This window comes from Tenrec ecaudatus, chromosome X (assembly GCF_050624435.1).
Source record: "Tenrec ecaudatus isolate mTenEca1 chromosome X, mTenEca1.hap1, whole genome shotgun sequence".
Taxonomy (NCBI): Eukaryota; Metazoa; Chordata; class Mammalia; order Afrosoricida; family Tenrecidae; genus Tenrec; species Tenrec ecaudatus.
Genome location: NC_134548.1, coordinates 55,379,369 through 55,397,872, shown reverse-complemented (window position 1 = coordinate 55,397,872; position 18,504 = coordinate 55,379,369). Strand labels below are relative to the sequence as shown.

The 18,504-nt window shown below is 51.1% G+C and overlaps 1 protein-coding gene across 2 annotated transcripts in view; it reads left to right on the top strand.

The window, feature by feature from the left end:
* Window positions 1-18,202, top strand: part of CACNA1F (calcium voltage-gated channel subunit alpha1 F) — a 28,608-nt gene extending 10,406 nt beyond the window's left edge. For both annotated transcript variants that reach the window (XM_075538145.1, XM_075538144.1), the window contains exons 14-48: window positions 65-290; window positions 1,312-1,519; window positions 1,600-1,720; window positions 1,836-1,917; window positions 2,918-2,963; window positions 3,155-3,206; window positions 3,650-3,788; window positions 3,990-4,119; window positions 4,955-5,014; window positions 5,158-5,264; window positions 5,348-5,435; window positions 5,870-5,977; window positions 6,065-6,117; window positions 7,798-7,944; window positions 8,803-9,004; window positions 9,107-9,265; window positions 10,030-10,140; window positions 10,387-10,470; window positions 11,227-11,247; window positions 11,455-11,583; window positions 11,882-11,947; window positions 12,204-12,295; window positions 12,710-12,869; window positions 13,119-13,246; window positions 13,540-13,636; window positions 13,812-13,914; window positions 14,158-14,259; window positions 14,428-14,558; window positions 14,915-15,043; window positions 15,320-15,489; window positions 16,421-16,528; window positions 16,637-16,764; window positions 16,866-16,978; window positions 17,367-17,564; window positions 17,972-18,202. In XM_075538145.1, coding sequence (XP_075394260.1) covers window positions 65-290; window positions 1,312-1,519; window positions 1,600-1,720; window positions 1,836-1,917; window positions 2,918-2,963; window positions 3,155-3,206; window positions 3,650-3,788; window positions 3,990-4,119; window positions 4,955-5,014; window positions 5,158-5,264; window positions 5,348-5,435; window positions 5,870-5,977; window positions 6,065-6,117; window positions 7,798-7,944; window positions 8,803-9,004; window positions 9,107-9,265; window positions 10,030-10,140; window positions 10,387-10,470; window positions 11,227-11,247; window positions 11,455-11,583; window positions 11,882-11,947; window positions 12,204-12,295; window positions 12,710-12,869; window positions 13,119-13,246; window positions 13,540-13,636; window positions 13,812-13,914; window positions 14,158-14,259; window positions 14,428-14,558; window positions 14,915-15,043; window positions 15,320-15,489; window positions 16,421-16,528; window positions 16,637-16,764; window positions 16,866-16,978; window positions 17,367-17,564; window positions 17,972-18,202 — 4,229 coding nt within the window. The remainder of the gene's footprint in view (window positions 1-64; window positions 291-1,311; window positions 1,520-1,599; window positions 1,721-1,835; window positions 1,918-2,917; window positions 2,964-3,154; window positions 3,207-3,649; window positions 3,789-3,989; window positions 4,120-4,954; window positions 5,015-5,157; window positions 5,265-5,347; window positions 5,436-5,869; window positions 5,978-6,064; window positions 6,118-7,797; window positions 7,945-8,802; window positions 9,005-9,106; window positions 9,266-10,029; window positions 10,141-10,386; window positions 10,471-11,226; window positions 11,248-11,454; window positions 11,584-11,881; window positions 11,948-12,203; window positions 12,296-12,709; window positions 12,870-13,118; window positions 13,247-13,539; window positions 13,637-13,811; window positions 13,915-14,157; window positions 14,260-14,427; window positions 14,559-14,914; window positions 15,044-15,319; window positions 15,490-16,420; window positions 16,529-16,636; window positions 16,765-16,865; window positions 16,979-17,366; window positions 17,565-17,971) is intronic.
* The last annotated feature ends 302 nt before the right edge of the window (window positions 18,203-18,504 follow it).

The window sequence follows — 18,504 nt, the reverse complement described above, 5'->3', positions numbered from 1 at the left end:
ACCAGATGGCCCTTAGCATGTCATCAGAGACTGGCAGCCCAGTCACCCTTGCCCTCTCCCACAGACTACGCGAACAAAGTGTTGCTCTGTTTATTCACGGTGGAGATGCTTCTCAAGCTGTATGGTTTGGGTCCCTCTGCCTACGTCTCCTCCTTCTTCAACCGCTTTGACTGCTTCGTGGTCTGTGGGGGCATCCTGGAGACCACTCTAGTGGAAGTGGGTGCCATGCAACCCCTGGGCATCTCAGTGCTTCGCTGTGTGCGCCTCCTCAGGATCTTTAAGGTCACCAGGTATGTGGGGGAGCAGAAAGGATTGGGGCCCCAAATATCATCCTACCGGTCCCCACCCCAGCTGGTAACTCCATCTGTATCACCATTCATTTTACAAATATCCATGGAGTACCCACTGCAGATCAGGTGCCTTTCCCGGCCTTAGGGAAGCACTAGAAATCAGAGGAGACATTAAGTTCCTGACCTTCATGAAATTATAATCCAATGGGGGTGGAAGGGATGTCTACTTCTTTTCCATCCTCTTACTCAGCCTCAAACCCAGACCTAACATTGTCCCCTACTCCCTCTCCAAACTCAACTCTGTACCTATTTCTAACCAAAATCCAATCCCATGCCCCAAATATAATGTCAACCACTAACCTCTTTACAACCCTACCACACAATCCCAAACCCAACCTCATTTCTAACTCCCGGTCATATCTTTATCCCCATCCCCATCTCTAACCCCCAATGATAAATCCATCCTCAGTTGCTGACCACACTACATCCCTAAACCACCACCCTACACCCAACACCAAATTACCAACCTCAACCCCTTTCACAATGAGTCTCCAACCCTACCTCCCTAAACCACAGTCCTAGCCCCAATCTCATTTCCATCCCTAACCCCTATCCAAATCTCTACCCAACCCTCAAGCGCAACCACAACCCAACCCTCAACTACAGCCTATCCCCAATTACATTTCCAATACCCACAAAAAAACAACCCATAACCACAACCCCATCCTCAGCTACAACTAACCACAAGCTTTCCCCCTAACCACAGTCCCAACCTAAAACCCAGTTCTAATTTCACTAATACCTAAACTCCATCCTAACCTCATCTGTCACTACACCCCTAACACTAAACTCTGCTTTCTCTTCACTTCTTGCCTTAGCCTCACCCCTGCTCTGACCTTGACACCAAACCCCAATTTGGCCCAGCCCACACCAAGTATGAGCAAAGCTGAAGCCCTTGCTCATACTTCTGCCTCACTAGTGGACAGGCTACTAACTCTGCCCATTCTCATCTCTGCTGCAGACACTGGGCCTCTCTGAGCAACCTGGTGGCATCGCTGCTCAACTCAATGAAATCCATCGCTTCCCTGCTGCTTCTCCTCTTCCTCTTTATCATCATCTTCTCTCTGCTTGGCATGCAGCTGTTTGGGGGCAAGTTCAACTTTGACCAGACCCACACCAAACGAAGTACATTTGACACCTTCCCCCAGGCCCTCCTCACCGTCTTTCAGGTGGGACCTGGACACCTTGGGCTGGGTACGTTAGTGGTTGGGAGGGTCTCAAGTGCTTCATAATGACTTATCACCCCCAGATTCTGACAGGTGAAGACTGGAACATGGTCATGTATGATGGTATCATGGCCTACGGTGGTCCCTTCTTCCCAGGGATGCTAGTCTGCATCTATTTCATCATCCTCTTCATCTGTGGCAACTGTATCCTGGATATCCAGAGGTGGGGTGGGAGGAGGGGCAGGGCATAGGGAGACCCGGGAGCACCGCAGGCAGGTTGCCCCTATCAGACATCCTTTTCAACCTGAGCGCATCTCAGACATCCTGCTGAATGTGTTTCTTGCCATTGCTGTGGACAACCTGGCCAGCGGGGATGCAGGCACTACTAAAGACAAAGGCAGGTGAGGTCTGGCTCCACCCCAACACAGTCTCCTCTGGGATTGCCAACAAGGAAGCGCACTTGCACACATCCCACATCACTAGAGATACGTCTGGCCACCCTGGTCATCCCCATCTCCAGATGCAATGCTCCACCCATCAATCGGTCAATGTGCGTTGATGCCAGGCTTTGTTTCAGACACTGAGGAGGTGCCAGAGATCGAGACAGACACAGCCCTTGCTTTGTGGGAGCTGACATTCTAGTTGGGGAAGGCAAGCAAAATACCAGTAACTGGGTATATAATATTATATATCATTAAATGCATGTTAAATGTGATGAACAAAAAAAGCAGGGAAAGAAACATAGAAAGAAATGAAAATTGCTTTTTAGTTGGGGTGAGCAAGGATGGTATCCGTGAAGAAATGACATTTGAATAGAAACCGCATTGAAATAAGAGAGCGAGTCATGCGAGTGTCTGTGGGAAGAGTGTCCGAGGCATGAGGACAGCAAGTACACAGTTCGTGATGCATTCGCCTTCTTCGCCCGTACCCAAAACACCAAGGAGACCAGTGAGGCTGAAGCAGAGTGAGCAGGAGGCAAGGTCAAAGGGGGATCTCAAACTCACTCCCCGTGAGTCGATGCCGACTCACCCTGCCCCTATCAGACAGCATAGAACTACCCCTATGGGTTTCCGAGACGGAAACTCACATCTTTCTGCTGCCAAATGAGGACGAGAGGACCAGATCAAGGGTCTTGGGACCACAACGAGGTGTTTTCTTTTTGTTCCGAGTGAGGGGAGAGCCACCGGAGGGTTTTGAACAGGAAGAATGTGGCCAAGACTTTAGCTTTAACACGATTCTTCTGGATGCTGTGATAATAGACTATGGAGTGGGTGAGGGTAGAAGCAGAGAGATTCTACAAGCTCCAAGACAGGTCTATTCTGGTGGCACTCATGCCCTCAGCCTTGTACACCTGCTGCAGCCCTCAGCAAGCATCACCTCCACCCACATCTCCTCCCACAGGGAGAAGAGCACTGAGGGGAACTTCCCACAGGAGAATGGAGCGTTGGTGAGTTAGAAGTCCGGGCATGGGCTACACCACCCACAACCACCAAGATCTGTCTGTTTGTGCATGTCTCGAACCCTCATCCTCTGCCTCTTCATTCCCCATGATTTCCCCCTTCCACATTTCCCCTGTACCCATTCTCCGGTGTCTCCCCCACCGTTGCTGATGCCCATCTCCCTGATGGGGACCACGAGGGACCTGATGGGGAGAACGAGGAAGAGGAAGGCGCCAAGAGTGAAGAAGCAGGCAAGTAGGTAGGGCCAGGTGGAGGAGGTATGGGACCATGAGGACAGATTCCAGGCAGGTCTACTGATTCCTGAAACCCTTCCTTCTGGAAGCAGCCATTTCCAAAATCATACTGAAGTTTGAATTGGTGTATGGCCAAAATTTGAGTACATTGAGGGTTTTTTTAAAAAACACAACTTGTTTTGTTTTACTGCAGAACTTCCTGGAGGCTTTATTGCAAAATAATGAGCATAGGGATGTTCATTCAGTACACATTGCTTTGCTCCTACTGTGTACCAGACACTATGCTCAGTGCTGTGGATAGAGCAATGAACAAAAAGGACTGGGCTCCTTCCCTGGGGAGCTGACCTTCTCGGTAGGGGGAGGGGGGAGAATGTACTGTGTGGCAACCACTGTTCCAGCTGCTTTACATCCATTTTACAATCATTTACTTCTGGTGCCAGGCATGGAAGAGGAGGAAGAGGATGAAGAAGAAGAAGGAGATGCAGGACATGTAGAAATCCTGCAGGAAGTTGTACCCAAAGAGAAGGTGGTACCCATCCCTGAGGGCAGCGCCTTCTTCTGCCTCAGCCAAACCAACCCGTGAGTGCAGACGACAGGTGGTAGTTGGGGTCAAGGGCAGAGTCATGGAACAGCCAAGGCAGGGGTCTCCGCAGTCTCTATCGGCTGTAGAAGGGTGGGGTGCACGACCTGTTGCAATAGGGCCAGAGGTAGATCCCTCAGGCTCCCCTAATCAATTCCAAGGTCCTGGGTTTTTACTGTGGTCCATTCGCCCTTCCCTAGGCTGAGGAAAGCCTGCCACACCCTCATCCATCATCATATCTTCACCAATCTGATCCTGGTCTTCATCATCCTCAGCAGTGTGTCCTTGGCCGCCGAGGACCCCATCAGAGCCCATTCCTTCAGAAACCACGTGAGCCAGTGGCTGGGGCCTTCGGGACGTGGCTCTTTTAGAGGAGGTCTTACTGAGTTCAGGCCAAGGCCAGGGTGGAGACAGGGGAAAATGTAACAGAGGGGGCAGAGGTGGGGGAGCAATTATGGCTGTCCCACAGTGTCAAGTGTCAGTAAATGACTGATGAGAAAGCTGTGCTCAGAGTGGTTAAGCAGGTGGCGGGCACTCATTCAACTGGGTAGAGCCCAAATTGGAACCCTAATCTTTCTGATGGCCAAGGATTTGGGTTTATAGAACAGAAAGAAAGAGGGAGGGGCTTGATCTAGTTCTAGGGCAATGTAACCTAGAAGAATTACTGGAAGGAAGTCCGAACATGATAGTGTGACAAGAAGAAAGTAAAAGGAAATATAGGAAAGAACTAGGAGGAAAAGTACATGTATACAGGTCTAAATATAGGCATGTACATAGGTAAATGCATTTTTATATAACGAGGGAAATAGATCTATGTACATATATTTATATGTTAAGTATTGAGGTAGCAGACAGACATGGGGCCTCTACTCAAGTACTCCCTCAATGCAAGAACACTTTGTTCTAATAACCTGGCATTCCGTGATGCTCACCTTCCTGGCATGATCACTGAATACAAAATGGGTGCATAAGCAAACATGGTGAAGAAAGCTGATGGTGCCTAGCTATCAAAAGAGAGGAAGATGGAGAAGGAGGAAGGGAGATCAAATAGAGGGAACCACACATGTTCACCCATGTGTGTGTGTGTGTGTGTGTGTGTGTGCACACACACCTAAGAATCTCCTAGGTCATGATTCAATGATTTCTCCACTTTCCTCCTATCCAGATTCTGGGCTACTTCGACTACGCCTTCACTTCTATCTTCACTGTGGAAATTCTACTAAAGGTGATGAATGGACCCCCAATTATAACTCCAGATGCCCAATGTACTCCACACCTGCTGCCACAGCCCACCTTTCCTGTCTCCATCTCCTCTTCCTCCAACTACCCCTGGATCTGGGAGCCAGCCTGCTGTCTTCTTGCCTGCAGATGACCGTGTTTGGGGCCTTTCTGCACCGTGGTTCCTTCTGTCGCAGCTGGTTCAATCTGTTGGATCTGCTGGTGGTCAGTGTATCACTCATCTCCTTTGGCATCCAGTGAGTAATGCCCAGCCCTACTCTGCTCCCCCGGAAACAGAGGCCAGGTCTGGGCTAGGGCCTGAGAATTGCCCCCTCCCCAGCTCCAGCGCCATCTCAGTGGTGAAGATTCTGCGAGTACTCCGAGTACTACGGCCCCTTCGAGCTATAAACAGGGCCAAGGGACTCAAGGTAGCTCCCACCCCACCTAACTTTGCAGGGTCCAGGCACTGTCGTGCTCCCGAGGCTAAGATCACTAATCTGATGACCACTCACATTGATCTGTGCAGCCATGACCCAGAAGGTAACTCACATTCTGGACCACTGGCCATGTGACCTCACCTGCGTTCTTGACCAATGATCACATTCTCTGTCCTACTGGCCACATCTCTTTGATCCAAGTTCCTGACATGTGACCAAATATCCCTGACTAGCAAACACTCAAAACTAGCAAAAGCTTCCTGGTTGATACTCACATATCTTTGGCCCACATAATTGCCTCTTACCTTTGACCCAAAACCACATGTCATTGGCCCAAGTCCCTGAGCCTCATCCATGATCAGACACTAGCTCATGTCTGTGAGTGGACTATAGTGACTATTTGCTATATGTCTGTGTGCCTGCAGCATGTGGTCCAGTGTGTGTTCGTGGCCATCCGGACCATTGGGAACATCATGATTGTCACCACACTCCTGCAATTCATGTTTGCCTGCATTGGCGTGCAGCTCTTCAAGGTAAGGGGACACACTGAAAGGATGCCCAAGCATGGGTCAGGGCTTGGGGCGAACGATGAACCTGTGCCGCTAATGTCCTCCCTACAGGGGAAATTCTACAGCTGCACTGATGAGGCTAAACACACGCCCCAAGAATGCAAGTGAGTACCTGAGACCTTACCCTCTACAGATCGCAGAGCCCCTCCCCCAAAGTGAAGAGGCCCTTAAATCTTATCAAGTTCCTGACTATCCCAGAGTCTTCCCCCAAAAAGCTTCAGATACCTTCAGATTTCATTAAGACCTCCCAGAATTCCCAAGACCCCAAGCTATACCTTTAGAACCCTCCCAAGAGCAAAGGGAAAGTAAAATGTGGGGTTAAAAACTCAAAAATCATTAAAAAGACTAAGCTTACTGGTCAGATAGGGACAAGTAGGACCCCCTTAGTCACTTTTCAGGTCTGTGACTGAACTCACCTCCGTGCTAGAATAATCATTCATCTAAGATCAAAAGGGCAACATTCTGCCCAAGGACAAAGTTCAGAGGGTTAAGAAAGAAGGAGGAATGGAAACGCAGGGATGATGGGACATTGAGGTGACTGCAATGGATGAGTTGAAACGAAATTTGTATGAATTGTTGAAAATGAAACCAACTATCTGCTTTATAACCTTTCACCTAATTCACAATTAAAATGTTTAAAAGTCTCCCAAGAACTGCCAAGGCCCCAGCTCTCACCAAAGCCCTCGAGTTCACCGCAGTGCCCTCTCCACATTTCCCAGGTTCTACCTAAGACCCCCTATGAAGCAATGCCTAACCTTCCCCAAGGTCCCTGGTTTCCACCTTGAATTCTGAATAGTGCAAGTATCGAAGTCAGGAATCTCTAGTCCCAGTCCTGTAGCTACCACTTAGGTGGGTTTGTACATTTTACTTTGGTACATCTCTTAACTTCTCTGTGTGCCATTTTCCTCAGCTGCAAAACAGGGATAAATAGAGAGCTCGCTTCACAAAGTTCGTGTGGAGAGTAAATGAGTTACGACAGGAACAGTACTTAGCACAATACCTGGAATATAGTTAGTGCTGATGGATGTTGGCTGTTATCAGTATGAAGTCCCAGGAGGGTATAAGCAGTTAAACACTCCGCTATGTACTAAAGGTTGGCCTTGTAATCCACCCCGCAGCATCTCAGAAGACGGGCCGGCAGTGACCTCCTTCTGAAGGTCACGGCCACTGAGGAGGTTCTACTCTGATGCATATGGTGTTGCAGGGGTTGAAATTCACTTGGGGCACTAGGGTATTGCATATGGTTACTATGCTCTACTGATAACCAGAAAGTTGGATATTCATATCTCCTCCGAAGCACCTTGCAAGAAAGCCCTTTGTGATATACTTTTTTTTTTAATGACCATTGAAAATGCTATGAAGCACAGTTCTAATCTGACAAACACAGGGTCACCAGGAGTCAGAGTCACCTTTATAGCAACGGGCTATGAGCGGTTCTCTTGAGTATGGATTTCCCTGGGTGGTGATGGTGATGATGGTCACGATGGTCATGGCAGCTAACATACATGGTACCAGACACTTTCTTATTTATTGAATTGTTTAATACTTGCAATAAGCCAGGAAATTGGTACTGTGATTAACCCCACCTCACAGCTACTGAAAACTGAAGCATAGGGAGGCTAAATAGGTCAAGGTCACCCGACCAGTAAGTAGAGGGGCAATATTTGAACCCAGGCTATCCAGGTCCACCACCATGCACTGCTACTTCCATGTGGACACTCCAGTATCCTTTTCGCGGCTCCCCAACCCTCCTTAACCACTGACCTTGTCTGAAACATCCACAGGGGCTCCTTCCTGATCTACCCTGACGGAGATGTGTCACGGCCCCTGGTCCGAGAGCGGCTCTGGGTCAACAGTGATTTCAACTTTGACAATGTCCTTTCAGCCATGATGGCCCTGTTCACTGTCTCCACCTTCGAAGGCTGGCCTGCGTGAGGGACAGGACCTCAAAGGGCTGGGCAAGGGACATGGCAGGGATCTTTAGGGAAGAGAGTTGAGCTTTCCTGAAAATAGGTGGGAGGGTGTCTTAGGGATGCGATGGTCTCTTGAGACACGAGAGTTTCTGGGGACTGGTGATCATAACAGAGGACTGGCCTTGTATCTGGGGACTTGGGCAGAGGATATTTAGGAATTGGGTGGACGGCTCTGGAGACTGAAAGGAGCAGTTCTACTCTATCTGAGAGGGTCACTATGAGTCCGAATCAACTCGATGGCAGTGGATTTGACTTGGGTTTGGGTTTTGTCTCTAAGGGACTATGTGAAAATCTAGAGTGGACTGGGTGGGGCTTAGGAGTATTGAAAGGCCTTGTGAAACAAGAGCTGCAGGGGTTTCTAAAGAGCCATGTAGGGGATTTTGAGGTCTTTGGGATACTAGCTGGAGATCTCTGGGGCTGGAGGGCAGAAAGAGAAGCCAGGTATTCAAATTGATGCAGCAGGGGCTTGGAGCTCTTTGGAAATTTGTGAAGGAGTTCTGAGAGGCTGCCTGGGGCCCTCCAGGTGAGTGGAGAGAAGGAGGCGAGGGCTTATGAGAACTTATGGATTTCAGACACGTGTAAAGCTGGAAAAGGGATTTGAGAGGTGGTTGAGGGCCTGGTAAGGGTCCCTTGGGAGATGTGTAGAGGTTTCAGGTGATTAGAACAAGGGACTTGGAGGGGGTCTTGGAGGTGTCAAATGGAAGATTCTGAAGTGCTTGTGCTGAATAATCTGGGGGCTGAAAGGGGCTGGGATATCTTTTCACCTGTCCTTACCTCTACCCGCCCCCTCCCCCCCGCCACCCCTCTGGCTTCTAGACTGCTATACAAGGCCATTGATGCGCATGCAGAAGACAAGGGCCCCATCTACAACTACCGTGTGGGGATCTCCATGTTCTTCATTGTCTACATCATTGTCATTGCATTCTTCATGATGAACATTTTTGTGGGCTTTGTCATCATCACCTTCCGTGCCCAGGGTGAACAAGAGTACCAAAACTGTGAGCTAGACAAGAACCAGGTGACCTCCAGCCCCTTACCCCTGACCTGTGGCCACCAACCCTGCCATGGCCTCCTTGCCTCTCCACCCCACTACTCACGCATTCCCTCCACCGGTCTGCAGCGCCAATGCGTGGAGTATGCTCTCAAGGCCCAGCCGCTCCGCCGCTACATCCCCCAAAACCCGCATCAGCACCGCGTGTGGGCCGCTGTGAACTCTGCGGCCTTTGAGTACCTCATGTTCCTGCTCATCCTGCTCAACACGGTTGCCCTTGCCATGCAGGTGGGAACTCTCCACCCTACCCCTTGGGGAACTGCTCCATACATGACCCCTTGAGGACCCTTAGAAAGGCCCTAAATGCAAGAAGCAAAGCCTCCCCAGACAGTTGCCACATTTCTTCGAATCTAAGGCCCAGTAATTGGGAGTTGCGTGTGATTTCAGAGGTGTAGGAACATGAAGAAGACGAGGTGGGCAATGATCATTTTCAGGTGCCGTTGGTTTTAAAACGCACTCGGCTTTCCGAGAGTCTCGGTTGCAAAGCCTGTGCAGCCTCAACTCAGTGAATGGCAAGACGTCGAGAAGCAGACCGTTTGCTCGTGGCTCACCAGGGGCTCTCTATTCTTGCTGAGTTGGTTTCCATTCTCCTGCTTGGTGCTTCATGGTCACAAGATAGCTGTCACAGTTGTAGGCTTCAGAACCACAGTCAAGCCAGGAAAAGGAGTTTCATGGGGAAACTCCTCTCCCACTTGGGCCTTTTATTAAAATGCAAAACCAAATTTTTTTTTCATGGAAAACCAACCAAGGAGCAGCAGATTTGTGTTTATGTTTCATTAGTCAGAACTGTCCTGGTAAAACAAAAAAGAAAGCTAAGAAATTAAGAATTGGGGTTTTCCTGCATCCACAATGGGAAGCAGACAAGCCAACCCATAATGCTACCATATTCCCACACTCACCTCAGTCCAGGCCAGGAAAGATTTAGGTTGTGGGGATGGGGTGGTATCATCTCTGCCTCAAACTGTACCCACACCTGATTTGTTTTCCCCCAGCACTATGAGCAGACTGCTCCTTTCAACTATGCCATGGACATCCTCAACATGGCCTTCACTGGCCTCTTCACTGTCGAGATGGTGCTCAAAATCATCGCCTTCAAACCCAAGGTGCCCCCAGCCCTAGACCCACTCCAAATGGGGGAATCCCTAATGGGAGGTCAGACTCACTGCAGAGCGCTTAGGGATGCAGGCTCCAGGAAGTCAAGAAACTATAGCGCGTAAGAGGGATCTAAGTGCAGGCCCATTATGTGGTCCAAGTGGGGCCCTGCCTCCTCAGTTCCCCCTACCACAACTGCCCCCCACTCTATCTTGCTAGCTCTGAGAAAACAAAGCACCTCTTCCCTCCTGCTACAGCATTACTTTACAGATGCCTGGAACACATTTGATGCTCTTATTGTGGTGGGAAGCGTGGTGGACATCGCTGTCACTGAAGTCAATGTGAGAATTAACCTCTTTACTAACCTTCCCTCATCTTTATCCCAGGGTTCTCTTTCCCATGGGTGGATGGCACCCACTCACGTCCACCCCATCCCCAGATGCTCTATGCACCTCATTTTCGTTCTATCACTTTCGAGTCCCTATTGGGCTCACCCTAAGCCCAATCTTACCTGCTCCCTCATTCCATTTTGCAATGCATCCACTGAGTCTACCATCTCCTAAAATGTCTCTCCTCTTGCCTCCACGTCTCTCCCCATTGACTTAATCATCTCCACTGCTCTGGCTCCTGCTTGGGCTCCGTCTTCTCTTCTGGCTCCTTCGTTGGCTCCATTTCCATCCTCATCTTCATCACCGGGTCTTGGACAACTCTGCCATCACCACTGACTGGATCACTGGATCCTCCGGTGGATACAACACTGCTGGTCCTGTTTATCCGTCGTGCTTTCTCCAATGGGTCCTCACTGGTTCTCTCGTCGCCATCATCTCCCCTGATTCCACTACTGGCTCCCTTATTTCCTTCCTTGACTCCACTATTCTTCCTACATCCTCTTCTTTGTCCTCACCTCTCCTTCCACCCTCATTACCAATGTTTTCCCACCACCGTCCTGATTCACCATCACATAACTTTCCCTATCAATGTCTGCCTCACACCACTACCCCTTCCTCTATCTGCTCCATCATTCTCCCCTTGTTCATTGGGGTCTATGTTCCCATAACCTCTTGTATGATCTCTGTCCTGGCTATCCTTCTTTCTAGAATGGTGGACACCTTGGTGAGGTAGCCCCCCACTTATAACAGGGACTCTCTGTCTCTTTTCCCACCTGCCTTGCCTTCCCTCTTTCTTGGGAGTCCTTAGAGATGTTTCCTGACCACCCTGGGGTCTGAGTTCTGAGAGACTTGGGGGCTGGGCTGGCTTAGGCAGGAGGCCAAGAGGTGCCTATAACAAATGTGGACTGAGCGTGCCCACCACATTTCCCACTCCAGAGCTCTGAGGACAGCTCCCGCATTTCTATCACTTTCTTTCGCCTGTTCCGAGTCATGCGACTGGTCAAGCTTCTCAGTAAGGGTGAAGGGATCCGCACATTGCTCTGGACGTTCATCAAGTCCTTCCAGGTAAACCCCCACTGCACCCGTTTGACCACCACGTCACTCTGAGCTCCCATCTCCCAGCAGTGCGTTCCAGCACGTCATAGCCATTCCCAACGTACTCTTCTCTCTAGGCTCCCAATGCCCGACAGGCCTCTGACCTCACTATTCTAATTCATAAGATGTTTGTGGATGGAGCCTATGTCCCAGTTTCGGAGCTATTGATAATCTCCCAGCATGCCCAGCTCCTGCAAAGCAGTGCATTCTGGGGCTTGTAGTTTTGTGCCTATATCTGAATATCTCCCTCCCCCTTCTACTCCCCTAGGCCTTGCCTTATGTGGCTCTCCTCATTGCCATGATATTCTTCATATATGCAGTCATTGGCATGCAAGTGAGTAAGAACTCAAAGGGGAACATCTTTCAGACACACCTTTGCTGGGGGAGGGGATCAGAATAACCCCAAATTGGGAGTTATGGGTGAACAGAGAAGTTGTTTGACCCTGGGTCAGTTCACATCTGTGAAATGGTATCCGCAGTGCCTGCTTGTCAGGGTTGTGGGGAGCCTGTAGGCTTCTTAATGGGAGAAATGGTGGGAACACATGGAGGCCTAGACTCACCCCTCCAACACAGCTCCTCTGCGCACACAGATGTTCGGCAAGGTGGCTCTTCAGGACAATACGCAGATCAACCGAAACAATCACTTTCAGACCTTCCCACAGGCTGTGCTGCTTCTGTTCAGGTGGCACCTACCCCCACCCCTTCTTGTCTCAGCCCCTAGAATCCCCGCCCACCCCAACCAGGTTCCCACCCACCTGCTCCGAGCCCCAGACTGCCTGAGCTAAGAAAATCACAGGGCAGCAGGGGGCTCCCCGCTGTCAAAACCTTTGCCGGTCCTGATCTGAGGAGTCTGTTCACACAGTCTAGCCTCAGCCCTCTGCTTTCTGCTCCATCTGTAAAATGTGAACGTGACTGTCATCATTGCTTCACCAGCTGTTAAAATATTGAAATGCTGTGTGTCTCAGATACAGCCCCCGGTGGAGCATCTTCTCACTCTCCCAGACTCCACAACTCCACTTGCCCTGATGTCTTCACCGCCCCCTTCTCAACCCCCCCCACCCCCCCCGCAAGAACACTACTCATCTGTGATCCCCAGGTGTGCCACCGGAGAGGCATGGCAGGAGGTCATGCTCGCCAGCCTTCCTGGGAATCGTTGTGACCCTGAGTCTGACATCAACCCTGGCGAGGAGTTCAACTGTGGTAGCAATTTTGCCTTCGCCTATTTTATCAGCTTCTTCATGCTCTGTGCCTTCCTGGTGAGAATGGTTCCCACTGCCATGGGGGTTGGCTCTGAGGGGCCCAGGTGATGACCAAATGAGCCCGGGAACCCAAATCTTCAGAGTGGGTGAGAGGGCTGACCTAACAACTAGATCAACCTAGGGACTCATGAACCAGTGACCATATAAGCTCACCAAACCTCCTACCAACGTCCTGCCCCTGCCCCCACCCCCACCAGGACCCTCCTTGATCCTCCCCCTAATCCACCCGTACTCACTGGTCCACAGATCATAAATCTCTTTGTTGCCGTGATCATGGACAACTTTGATTATCTAACCAGAGACTGGTCCATCCTGGGCCCCCATCACCTGGATGAATTCAAGAGGATCTGGTCTGAATATGACCCTGGGGCCAAGTATGCCCTCTAACCCCTGACCTGCGATCCCAAGGGCCAATGCACTACACCATACAATTCCCCAGCCCAGAAACTCTGACTTATCCCTTCCACTACCCAGTCAGTAGATGCCCCAAGGTTTCCATTGCTCGTCTCCTGCCCTCCCCAACTGTCCTCCAGTTCTTCTGTCGTAGGATCTGGGGACGGTGGGGGGTGGTGGTGGTAGTGATACGTTTGTGGTGTCTTGAGAAAGAGCCAGACTGCAATATCACCCATCCGGGGGTGCCTTTCTGCCCTGTCCTCACTTGCCCCAGGGGCCGAATCAAGCATCTGGATGTAGTTGCCCTCCTGAGACGCATCCAGCCCCCACTGGGATTTGGAAAGCTGTGTCCACACCGAGTAGCCTGCAAGGTCTGTCCCCCGGGACTGTTGGAAGGCTGTCTGCCATGTGGAGGGGTGGGCAAGGGGCCCACCATGGGTCGGAAAGGAGTGTTCGGTAACATAGTCAAAGGGTTCTGCCCCTGTGCATCCCTGCCTGCATACCCGGCGCTTACCCAGTGTGGGTCTGTGTCCCTGGTATGTGTAGAGACTTGTGGCAATGAACATGCCCCTCAACTCAGATGGCACAGTGACGTTCAACGCCACACTCTTTGCCCTGGTTCGGACGTCTTTGAAGATCAAAACAGAAGGTATGACTGGGGGAGAAGGGGAAAGCAGGGTGCGGGGAGGAAACTCGCTGAGTGGTAGGCACCTCTTTCCACTCTGAGGCTCCAGAATGAGTGATGTTAGCCTTACCAGGGCTGTTTTCCCAGCAGAGGTGGCATGTGGCTGTGGTAGCAGTTTGTGAAGCCCCCTCACTCACCCAACAACGGTGAGTGGAAAATTGCGAAGGGCTCCTCTTATTGGTTCATGCCCCACATCCCCCAACCCAGGGAATCTGGAGCAAGCCAACCAGGAGCTGCGAATCGTCATCAAAAAGATCTGGAAGCGGATGAAGCAGAAACTTCTGGATGAGGTCATCCCCCCACCGGACGGTGAGCTAGCCCCAGCCCCCTTCCTCAAGCCTGTCCCTCAATGTCAGGTGCTTGTTCACCACAACATAACCAGCCCTGCACTGGGTAAGGGAAGTCCCTGCTGGTGGGCAGTACTGGGAGCGAGGAGAAAACCCCTAGGTAACCTCATCTCCATTCCCTCACCCCCAGAGGAGGAGGTCACCGTGGGAAAATTCTACGCAACATTTCTGATCCAGGACTACTTCCGAAAATTCCGGCGGAGAAAAGAGAAAGGGCTACTAGGGACTGAGGCCCCTCCCAACACCTCCTCTGTCCTTCAGGTCTTCCTTCCAGAGGGGAGGCAGGCTGGAGATGTGGTTGGGGGGGGTGGGGGGGTTCAGGAGTCATAAAAAGAGAAGGGCCAAGAAGGCTTTGGAATGGAAATTTGGAAAGGGGGTGGGGAGCAGGGTGTGACCTGGGTGAGGGGGTGGGGAAGCATTGTGGTTGGAACGAACCTTCTATATCTCATGAAATCCATGTCACAAATGAGAAAAAATGAAGCCCCAAGATCCACAAAAGATCTGGGGTGACTTGGGGGCTCCTTCCCCCACCCTACACTCCTACATGGGAAGAAGAAGTTCACGAAGGGAGTGCTTCAACCCTGAGCTGTCTCCATTCTCTGGTTTTCCACCCACAGGCTGGTCTGAGGAGCCTACAAGACTTGGGGCCTGAGATCCGACAAGCCCTCACCTGTGACATAGACGAGAATGAAGAGAGGCAGGAGGGAGAGGAGGGGGATGATAAGAAGGACTCAGAAACCTATGACGTGAGGACACGTTTTTATTTCTCCAGGCACTCTTGATCATAAAATACCCCCTCGATCCCTTGAGTGACTTTGATACTGTTCTGAAGCAAAGTTCCCAGAAAAGTGCCCCTGCAATGGGGACACACAAATGTGGTACTCATCATCTGCTGATGGAGGGCGGGCCCAGAATCGGCCCCTGAGATGCTTGTTCAGGGACCAGTAAGGGAGACGCACAAGATGACCGAATGACTTACATATCACCGGGCTGCAACATTCCATCTTATTTACTCTCTGTAGGCCCCAGAGGGCTCTCAGCCCCCATCTCGCCGAAGCTCTATGATTTCTGTGTCTCTGCCTGCTGGGGACAAACTCCCAGACTCACTGTCCCTTGGACCCAGTGATGATGACGGGATCGCTCCCAATTCCAGATCATCCAATGTGCTGCAGGCTGGATCCCACACTTGCAGGTGCTGGCAAGGGTCTGGGGGCAGATTGTGGAGGGAGTCAGGGGCTAGACAGGATGGGGGGCAGGTCGTTCAGAGGTCATAAAAAGAGGCGAGCCCAGAGGGCTTTGGAGTGGGCATTGGGAAAGAATGGAGGAGATTCTAGGGCTCAGCTGAGAATACAGGGTACTAAGAAATGCATATAAGGAAGACGGATGGCTTGAAACAAAAGGCATGTGATTTAGAACCAAATGACTTTAAGTTAAAATCCCAACTCTGCCATTTGCTAACTAAATTACCTTGGGCTAGTCACGTTCTATGATCCTCAACTTCTTTATCGACAAAAAGGGGGATTATAATCCCGCTTACCTCACAGGGATGATAACAAAATTCAATGCAACCTCCTCCTCCCTCCTCCCACCTCCCACTCCCCAGTGTTTTTGTTGAAGTTAGGTGTTCAATAGGCCAACATGGGTTCTGTTGTTGTTGTTGTTGTTTGGTTTTGTTTGGTTTTTGTTTTTCACTTTGAATCCTTCTAGTAAGACAAAACATTTATTAAAAGAAAACCTATAAATACTTTGGAATGATCCATTGTTAATTTTACGTTATATGAATTACCTCAATAATAATTAAAAATTTCAAGTAAAAGCCCCCAAATTCACTTACCAAAACAAACAAACACAGAAAGAGTCGGGCATTGGGGGCATTGAGTTTATGTTAATGGTAGTAGAACATCTGGAAAAGGATAGTGGTAATATTTGCAAAGCATGAAGAATATCATCATTATCCTGAATTACACAGAGAAATTGCTGAATTTGCACATGTTTTGTGTCCATTTTCACCACACACACACACACACAATGTTAAGCAATCAAAAAGAAAAATCAAACAAAACCAGGGGCCCCAGGTCACTGAGGAGCCCTCTGCGCTGTCAAATGGGCCTCCTCTGCCCCAGGAAAAGCTCCGGAAGTCTCATGTTCACTATCCCGGAAGAAGAAGGGACTAAGCCCAAGGGAACCAAAGGGCAGCATAAGCAGGATGCGGAAGAGGAAGTCTCTAACCTGTACTCTGGACAAGACACGTAAGATGAACCCATGAGCCACACAAAGGAGGCCGATGTGCCCATCTTCCAGGCCCAGGCCTTGGGTTCACACCCATCTCTCCCATACAGGCTCTCCTACCTAGATGAGCAGGCAGGGAACCCCCCACGTCTGGTCCTTTTACCACCTCACAGACCCCAGAGATATGTGCAAGGGCACCAAGTCTCCCGTCGCCGTCTGCTGCCTCCCACCCCTGCAGGTGAGTGTGCCCCCTAAGAGCCCTGCGGGGGGCAGAAGGGCAGGCGGCTGGCGAGCCCTGGGCTTCTCTCCCTGTTCCTGTCTTTGTGCTGCCTGCGCCAGGTCGGAAGCCTTCCTTCACCATCCAGTGTCTGAGGCGCCAGGGCAGCTGTGAGGATTTACCCATCCCTGGCACCTATCACCGTGCGCGAAGCTCAGGGCTTAACAGGATGCAGGTGAGGTGGGAGGGTGTTGCGCCTGGAGGGATGAGGGTGACCTAATGCAGATAGATTTCTCAAACACTACTTACCAGGCCTTTCCTAAGAAGGAGGCCTGCATGAATTCCCACAATACTCATTCTCCCTCTGTGGTAGGCACTGTTGTTACCCCCAGTTCACAGATGAGGAAAACTGAGGCCCAGAGCGGCTTGTTCAAAAGCACACAGCTATTTAAGTGGCAACATTGAAATTTGAACTCAGACCCTATATTCTCTTACATAAACTCAACCGTGAATCACCCCTTTTGCATTCCATTCCAGTTGTGCATTGGGGGTAAGGGGTAGGTGTTGGAGTGAGTACAAGACCCTCACATCACACCCACCACTCACGGAGACCTCTGGCTCAGGGTTCCTGGGCAAGCCCTCCTCAGCAGGGTCGGCTCCTCTATGCCCCATTGTTCCTGGTGGAGGAGGGCGCAGCGGGCGAAAGGTGCATCGGCAAATCCAGAGGTCACCTTCGGACCTTCACCTGTCTTCACATGCCTGGCACCCATTCGGAGTCCACCCGCGGCAAGAGGGGCAGTGCCGACAGCTTGGTGGAGGCTGTGAGTCCCGAGGGCACACTGGCATGAGGGATGGGGAAGAAGAGAGGAGGGCATTTGGAGAGGGGACAAGGGGGTTCCCCAGTGGGTGTAAGGAGTCCTGGTGGTATAGTGGTTAAGCCCTCTGGCTAAGCCAAAGCAGTTTAAGCCCCCTCTGCAGGACAAAGCTATGGCAGGCTGCTTCTGTAACCCTTTCCTCCCTGGACGCCCTCTGCGGCCGTCGTAATGAGTGGGTTCGAGTCCCTGCACTCAGCATCTGCTCCGCTTGATGTGCACACCTCTGGCCCCACGGACTTCCCCGCATGCACTCCTGAGGACACCAGTTATCACCACTGACCTTCCGTGTGCACTGCTTGACTCCATTCTGTCACGGTCCCCGCTGCTCACCTTGATGCCATCTGTGTCCCCAGGTGCTCATCTCCGAGGGACTAGGCCTCTTTGCCCAAGACCCACGCTTCGTGGCCCTGGCCAAGCAGGAAATTGCAGATGCTTGCCACCTGACACTGGACGAAATGGACAGTACTGCCAGTGACTTGCTGGCCCAGAGGGCCAGCCCACGTTACAGCGACGAGGAGGCCGTCCTCTCCCGCTCGGACGAAGAGGACCTCAGAGATGAGATGGACTGTGTACATGCCCTCTGAATCCCCGCCCCTCTCCCACTGCTCAATAAACCTCCTGTCCTCCTCTCCTCAGAGGAGACACGCTTGGACAGCCCCCTGTATTCGGGTGTCTTTGCACTGGGGGCTTGAGACTTCCCAGTGGCCCCCATCCATCCATTATCCTGCTCCAACCCTGAGCCACTGCCCACACACATGTATTTCCAGAAACCAGGACAGCTAGGCCTGATTATTCAGCGTCAGGAAAGGAGGGGGGGCAGGAGAAGGAAGAGACAGCAGCCAAAAAAAGCCGGCGACGTAGTGGAGATGGGAGTGGGGGTGGGGAC